The sequence below is a fragment of the Opisthorchis viverrini genome (assembly GCF_000715545.1).
Source record: "Opisthorchis viverrini unplaced genomic scaffold opera_v5_554, whole genome shotgun sequence".
Classification (NCBI taxonomy): Eukaryota; Metazoa; Platyhelminthes; class Trematoda; order Opisthorchiida; family Opisthorchiidae; genus Opisthorchis; species Opisthorchis viverrini.
In genome coordinates, this window is record NW_008752212.1 from 47,307 (window position 1) to 55,893 (window position 8,587).

At 42.8% G+C, this 8,587-nt stretch overlaps 2 protein-coding genes across 2 annotated transcripts in view; one reads left to right on the plus strand and one right to left on the minus strand.

The window, feature by feature from the left end:
• Positions 1–5,801: 5,801 nt before the first annotated feature.
• The window catches only part of T265_15497 (hypothetical protein), a gene marked incomplete at both ends in the record, with an annotated part of 23,212 nt that continues 20,426 nt past the window's right edge, over positions 5,802–8,587 (plus strand). Inside the window, 2 exons of the mRNA XM_009178398.1 lie at positions 5,802–5,863; positions 7,544–7,780. Coding sequence (XP_009176662.1) covers positions 5,812–5,863; positions 7,544–7,780 — 289 coding nt within the window. The remainder of the gene's footprint in view (positions 5,864–7,543; positions 7,781–8,587) is intronic.
• T265_15496 (hypothetical protein) overlaps positions 7,515–8,587 on the minus strand; it is a gene marked incomplete at both ends in the record, with an annotated part of 49,394 nt that continues 48,321 nt past the window's right edge. Inside the window, one exon of the mRNA XM_009178399.1 lies at positions 7,515–7,759. Within this exon, the coding sequence (XP_009176663.1) occupies positions 7,515–7,759 (245 nt within the window). The remainder of the gene's footprint in view (positions 7,760–8,587) is intronic.

The window sequence follows — 8,587 nt, forward strand, 5'->3', positions numbered from 1 at the left end:
GTGCTTAACTTACAAAAATCCCATGTGGCCACAGGTAGTAACCATATATTGAATGCTCGTGTTATCGGCTATTTGCCATATTACTGGCAACAAGTTTATAGTGGTACGTCAATTCGGCACTTTAACCGCTTCACGTTTCCATCCGAAATCTAAAATGGTGGCAATAATTGCCGGTGGGAAGCGGAGTAACTGTCCACATATCCACGTTCTTCATTGCGCATTAGTTCAACCCCCTAAGGCCTAAGACTGTGATCAGGATATGTTTGTAGGCGTGCAGAACGAATAAACAGTCGCAAATATCACGAAGCCAATACTTACTCTCCAAAACACTCCACCCGTATTTTGAAATAAGTAAGTTACATTTAACACATGCCTTCAAATGACTTGCGGTCTACTTCTGCCCTATTACTGATTGGGATCCTAGTCGCAAGTAAAACAAACAGTTAATTGCGTCCAGTTAGCCTAATGATTGAAGCAAGATGCCTCATTAAATCATTCATCTTGCACGCTGCGCACAGAAGATGAATGAATCCTCTGTAGATACACGGATGAATAAATACTTCCACCATATTTTATTTTCGATATTGGAATATGGAACTCACACTGAAATTTCGTACCGAAATCCACAGTATGATCAACGTGGCCACCCACTTAATGTAGCCGAGCGATTCGCTCTGTCCTCCCGATATATGAGCTTTTCGGATCATATCCTCATAAAACCCCAAACACAAATTGACACGCCCAATTAATCATCTGCAGCATTACACCACACATATGGCGCCACATACCCGGGCTTAAATTGAAAATAGTTGGCGCTCTCAAGTCTGATGGGCGGCTCTTTCATATGGCGTGCGCAAGCCCAATGAGCTGACTGAATTGCATCGGAAATTAATTGACAATTCAGAACCCTTGATTATGTCGACAACGAAAGGGGAGTCGTATATGAATTAAGCCAAGTTTTGTTGGCCAGCTAAACTGTTGATAGGGTCTGTAATGCTTGAGGACGCTGCTATTGTGCAGCATGGACCCAGGTGTCAAATTTGCTGCTCATTTGAGGACGCCGTTTTTAAATTGGCATTCAAGAAGCGTTGTCTCTTGCACTGTCAACACAACGACCGATAATCGGTGATTATCTTGAATGCCGGAAGGAATAAACATATTCTGTGCCCGCAACGATGAATGAGTTATGTTTTGTCTGAAACCAGACAATTCAAGTGAATAAATCCCGGGCACTTTCATAAATGCGGCTTAAACGGATTAGAGAATGATCGGCTAAGAATCTTGTTTTCAGAATCACACTAGGAATAAAAGTGAGGCCTTTCTTTCAGGCTTTATTCGGATGGAGGCGAGCATAATATGGATTGAAATGTGTGCAAACCTACGTAATTGGTTACCAAATATAGTCGCGATCGCCACAATGTTGGATGGTTTTTTCAACCGACTAATTTGATTAGGTCTGGATATCGCTTCATAACCCTAATTGTTGTAATGTACATAGTAAAAGTGAAGAACTACGACAAGCACGCTGGGCCTCATTTCGCTGAACGATTTTGGGCACGCCGTTATTTATATGCATTTTCCCGAGCAACCACAGACATGTTAGCGTAAATAGTTGTCATGCAACGACATATTTGTGATGTTCAGCTACATGGCGACCAGCAGAACCAACACGATGTCTGAAAGTGCCGTGTAACCAGGTTCAAACGGATGTACATTTCCCCATTTAGGATGCAAACATGGAAATTAAGAAATCAACTGATCGGATTCATCCTTCAAATTTGACTGAAAAAAGTGTGATTTCGCATGATATAAACTTACCTCCTTGTGCTAATGTTAGGTGGTTTTCGAAAGGAAAACAACATATTTTAGTAAGTTTTCGGTTTATTTCGTCATCTTATGTTCTCGTCAATAACATCAATATGCCGTGATCAAAAATTAATACGTTTACTGACTGTTGATTAAAAGAATTAAGCTTTTACGTACACCCTTGTTTTCCACCGCGCTCCAATTTATCTAAACAACCACGGACAATGAATCCCCTGACGTGGTCCAAAATGCTAGAGGATTGTGCCGGTGTGCAGCGAAAACCTAATTTTGCTCGTGTTAAATTTTGCTGCTCATCTTAGTTCATAGGTTTCACATTGGCATTCAAGAAGTGTCGTCTCTAGCATCTTTACCACAACAGCGATTAATCGGTGATTATCTTGAATGCCGGAAGGAATGAGCAGTGCATTCTTTTGATATATTCTACATCCCGCCACAATGAATAAGCATTTGTGTCTGAAACCACCTGATGGAAAACCGGGCAAGAAATTTAAACCTGTACACTTGGTTAAATGCAGCTTAAAAAAATTAGAAGTGGATTGGCCCCTACCCAACCAGTTTTTAGTTTTATGTTCGGCATATATCAAATACGTCATATCAATTCACAATAACTACTATTGCATTAACAAAGGCGAATGTAAGCGCAAATATATTTTGTTTGCTGCAGGTCACTGGCGCATCAGTAAAACTTTCAAAAAGATGGCGAAGTCGTTAGCCAGATCAGGGTTTATATATTTTTTGCGCAGGTGGAAGTTCAGTTAATCGTGATAAGTTATAAATGAGATTGTGTGCTGCTTATTCCGGTCACTTTTATGCTTGCATTGATGGTTGCCATCAACATTCGGAAGCCAGTGTACCCACAATGAAATGACATGTCTTATCAGTCATAAAATGATTTGGCGAAGCGCCTTTGCTGTGCTTTGCGCATCTATGAATGTGATCAACGAACTGCAGGAACATTGTAGGGAATGCGTTATGCTGGTCAATGTGTTCACATATGGGCGTACATCACCATTTCCTATTACAAGACTGCCGGGATTGTCCATTTGTGTGTACGACTTTATGTCCGCGTGCTGACTAATACTGTGAAATATAGGTTCACTTCAGCAAAGCGCGCTGACTTCAGGAAACCCACCAATTATGACATAAATTTCTGCAATTTGTCGGCAGTCCGTTGAAGCGTGGTATCTCTGACGTAGGCCAAATCAATTAGAGTATGGACACCATTCAGTTTGCTGGTTTGTTTGAACTAGGCAACGCAAAATACAAAGGAGCCTTCACATGTCTTGAGCGTCAAAAATACTAGTAAAGAGCATTGATGCGCACTTCCCTGTTACTTCTGGGAGTAGCAATTCACGATTAACTTTTACAAGGCGTAGCACTCGTCGAAAGTCGCTTGAGATGTGAAAATAGGCACTTTTTGGTCTTGTTTTAGAATACGTATTCGAAAAGAAACACAAGTTGCTGACAATGCAGCAATCTTATATGATATTTCACAAACATGTTTTGCAGCTTATCATCAATACCCAAGTGACTGTGTAAACCTTGTCAGCTATGTAGAGATTCACTACTGCGAGGTTTATTATCAAATAAAGGTTGCTAGTGCGTCACTGAAACAGTTGGAAATTATAGTCGAGAATGCCAGTGTCTTGCTCAGTTACGGGGCTCTGATACAACACAATAACTCCACGCATAAATTGTGGTGCGCTGCGCAATATACACCGTGCAAGGCAGCAAACTAATATCGGCGGGGGCACATACTGGAATGCACGTGACACTGTGTGGCAAGGGTGGCGTAGGGAACTGTATAAATTTTGCTCAAAATTCAAATCAACTTGCACTCAAGTCTGACACAGCAATGAAAATCCTGTTTAACAGCATCCTAGCAACTCTGTTGCTTGGTGTTCTTTGTGCAGGTTAGCAAGTTTGCCAACAGCATTTTGAGCATGTTTACATTTTTACATATTTTCTATATGTATTGGTTGGAATGGAATGCACAACTGTTAGGGGTTCCTGTAGTATATTGAATGCTAAATAAGTATAGTACGATTTACTGTCCTGCACTCCTCATTATATGATCGAAACCCACCGACGTAAAGTCATTAGAAATTCTGAATTACCCGTCCTTAGAACGGAAGCTGTTTAGGAGAAGCGACAGAAAGTCCCGCTAAGCCTACCGCGAAATAAGTTTGATGCTGAATGTCATTATTTCGGAGGTGTAGTTGAGGATAGTGGTGACTGCTTTCATCATATCAGGCGATATGCTTTAGGATGACGTTAACGTTTTTCAAAATTTTAGCTTTTCACCAAACTCGTTAGGAAATTATTTATTGTGCTAGCCCCACCAAAATATACGTTGATATTGAATAATGAGATTTCGTGATTCGCTTCCAGCGATGTTATTCTAGTGAGAAAAAATCGAAAATGTCTCACTGTTTCCTGTGACTCTATGGTGCCATCAGGTTCATCTTAACCTCGTCTCGAATGGAGATTTATCCATTTGGTCGACGAAGCTGAAACGGCGGTATCCTTTATTGTTCCATTATATCAACCGAGCATTGTTGGTGCATTCACGTTTTCAGTTTGGCAAGTTGGCTAGCAGTATCACAGCAGCTGCTTGGTTGCCAATTCGTCGGCATGCTGGATGTCAGCATAGCGTTAGGCAAGCAACCAGAATTGGTGCATTTAATCGGTGACGTTTGTATTGCCTTCTAAAGCGGTTCACCTCAAACTTTATTCATTTAGAGGGATAATAGTTAGGTCATTCTCCACTGTCCAATAGTTAATTTTCGGGTTTAGAAAACATGGTTACAGACAGGTGTTTGACAAAATTCCATGGTGTTTACTGTGATTCTGCCATTTCCCTCGAAGATATCTCTACAAAACTGAAAATCCTCATGGGCTTTGCACATGATGCTACTGCTGATTTGTCAGTCAACTTAAGCTACTGTTTTGTTCGAACTGGATTTGAGGATTTTTGGAAATATTCGGCGCATTAGTGCAAGCTACCACACCCTGTCTGGGATTCACGCCTTAAGGTTTCACCACCAAAGCACTCAGCACGACGAAGCTCGTCGACCCATTTTGTTGAAACCAGGTGCATTTTAAGCACCCGCACATTTTGACTTATCGTTTTCACAATTCGCTATCCAATCGAAATTAAACACCCTAAAAGATGGTTTGCATGTACCAACCTAAATGTCTTCAGATGCTAGATGCCAAAATTTATAGGCGAAACATTTACTCAATTAACGTATTGAGCACTAGTATTCCAGAAAAATGCGGAACAATTTAGTTCGTGTATTTTTGTACATTTTCGGTTCAACACATCAATATTAGTAATCGATCATCAATCTCCGAATGTGAAATCAACTAGTCGGTTCCAACTACCTTGGCTTCCCAGATTTCCCGTTTCGGCTGCAACGGTACTTCCCGTATAACAATGTTATTGGCATTATGTTGGTGTTGTAATACTACGAGTGCTCCCAACATACGCAACGCGATGGTGCAGCGTAATACTACTAGTCGTAATACTACTAGTGCTCCCAACATACGCAACGCGATGGTGGTTTACTTTGTACCGGTAATCACTGGAAAGCGTGACCGTGCGTCGTGGATGCACAAGTCAACTTAATAATGCAGAAGTGGACGGTTTACTTAGGTTGGAAATGGCATTCAACCAACGGTCATATAAATGTTTGACTGGACTGAACACAAGTTGCATCGTGAAGCATGCTAATTTGGATTTTCATGTCTGAATGAATTTCAGACTAATGAACCGAGCATGCCTGAAAATGTATTGTGCCATTGAAAGTGGGGACACGCTCTCTTGGCCAGCTGTTGATGTTTCAGCCCCTCAGCTAAATATTCATTGAGTCCCGCGTAGAAAAACTAATCATATGGGAACGGCTGCGAATAAATATTTGTGATCCATGCATAGACCTCTCAAGATGTTCATTTATCATTGTTTCCACCAGCGCAGACATCATGAGTTATGGTCTATTCCTCTTCCATTTTGAACGACCAGCAGATGAGCAAGGTGAGTCAATAGCTATCCAAGTTGATTATATAAACAACATTCGTCGCCCGATTGCGCCTGCTTAAACTGGTGTTAAGTTCGGCACCATATCACGTAAATTGTATTTGCATCCTTCATCATCCACGTTCGCAAGATTTTCTATATTCATGCACAAAATCTCGAATATTCGTCTGTGATATTTTGTTGAGACCTTTGGCTTTTCGTAGGGATTTAATTCACATTATCTTGCTTTACTTTTTGAAACATTTCATTTCATTTCTAGACCATGTATCTCCGATGTGATATTGTTCATCTGAGTTATTCAGTTGCTTGTCCTTCTGGCTGCCTCAGTTTGACGAACTTGGTTTATGATTCATTGTTGCGCACGCCAAATTTGCATATCATTTCACACCTATCGCCAACATATACTGCAGCTGTTTTCGTTTTTCCTATTGATAACGTGTTTTGTAGAATATTTCATTATGCTNCGGTGTTTCCTATTGGGTAACTCATCATACATGTTTTATCAGCAAGTTTTCCGGACAAATATATCGATCGGGCAGCTAGGCAGATCGGTATGGGAATTGTGACGCGCAAACGATGTCAATGTTTTTCCCTCGCACTTGGGGAGAATCATTTGAACAGTTCCGATTGTGCAGGCTCACTACAGTCAGGATTCACATCACATGTAGAGCGGTTATGCGCTGTGGTCCGGTAAATCAACGCACTGCGGAACTATATCTACCAAAGTTATGGCGCTAACATCCCATCTATACGAATTGGACTTAAGGTCAACCTGTGCAGGAACATAAATCAAATTTCAAACAGGGATCTCAGAAATGACGCAGCATATCCTGAACGACAACAGGCAAAATTCATTTAGATTGGAGTGCACCCACACCCGCAGATAGCCATATACCGACAGCTCAGTCGCGAACCGTCACGAAGACACTGGAACTTACCGTGGTGTGGCGGTTTGTGTACCTCGGATACCCAATAAGCTATACTGGGTCTGTCCGCATGACACCCACAGAGTCTCTCATACTAGGTTGATCCATGGGTAGAGGTCTGACGAACACAGCCTCCTGGCCCTCCAGGTGGCGGGTAGGGGCATATTTGGCGACGTGTTCCGGAAAAATGGAAATGTACTTGCATTTCCAGCCCAACACCGTTGCCCCGCGGTTGGACTGTTGAGCCAAAGGCTTTACTGGAGCGCGCTAGTCGTCCTCTTTTCTAGGTGTAGGCGCCCTGGCAGTACCCAGCCCGTGGTACAACCATGAACTGCACATATATAAATAAGTTCATGTCACATCGACCGTCCTGTGGTGCCATGAGCCGGATTGCCTTACTCGCTGCATACAGCAGGGCTGTATGCTACTGCTGACACGCCCTTATTCTGCCTCCCTTCTTACACTTTCACGTTTCCGGCTTCCACCCTCGGGCGCGCAAATTCGACGTTTTCCACAGATCCCAGATTTAGCACTGATTGTTTCGCTCGCCTTGCATCACACTTAGCTGCAGCTTCTACACGTCCGAATTCACGTCCGTTACAACCTTTAAAACGTCGAAGTCTGTTTCCAAACCCCAAAAGCTTGTGTATTTAGCCACCTTCAACATTCGCACACTGAAGCAAGCAGGTCAACAAGTGGCAATTACGCGTACGCTGGATTACCTCTCTATTTGGTGTATCTTGTCTGCCAGAAACAAGGACGCAGAACGCAAGTACTGTATTAGAAATGACTACCCCGTTGCTCTCTGCCAGATTCCGACTGCGCACCTCTGGCGATGCAGAGGCCGCTGCAGCTAGATATGCTAGATATGCTAGGTTGGGTATTGTATTGAGCGAACGTGCGGAAGAGTCTCTGCCTGATTGGATACCCGTTGATAGTCGCTTCTGTGCGGTTCGTTCGGAAACATCTGTGAGAGAATCTAGAGGAGGTGAGGTTCACCGCACCATGTTTATTGTCTGCTTACGCCACAACTGACTGTAGCCCTGAATCTGCCAGGGATTATTTCCATGACGTTATAGGTGCCCTTATCCAGCAGGTTTAAGCTCAGATATCGTTGTGGTTGCTGGAGATATGAACGCCTAGGTAGGTAGACTATGCGCTCTGAAGCCCGATTGGGTATTTGCCAGGGTTTGGACACGTGACGCACGGACAACGGAAACCGGTTACTTCAGAAATTTGCCGATCACAGACTGTTCCTTCGCAGTACAAATTTCAGGAACAGTAAAAATTTCTGCCTCAGTTTGTTTGTCATCCCACAAAGAACAATGTCTTCTCCTGTATCGTGAGGCTTGATGGGACCTTAGCCTCCTCGCCGTGTCTCTTCAGCTTTACTATATTGCTCTGGCAAAGTTCCACAGTAGTTAGGGCATCAAGCGATCTGAAATTGAAGATTAATGGGGGTGACTGGGAAGGGAACCCGCCGGTGGCTTTGATAAGACATTGTGACTCCATGCGGTAAACCACATGGAAGTACCCGAACTTGGTGATGTACGGTCCACCTGGCGTGTTTCATTTAATCAAGTTGTGACGTGCAGGGTTGTGGTCGGCAGCACACTTGTTGCCACTTCCGAAATTGAGTCCTAATTAAAAATTGCAATCCTTAATAGTGTTGAATTGTATATAATTTCGACTGGTGGTCGGGAACGGCAAGCAAACCGTGGCATCAGCTTTCGAGTTTTCACATTCCCAGTCCGAAATTCTGATGATTATCCAACATGATCTTCGAGCCCATGAT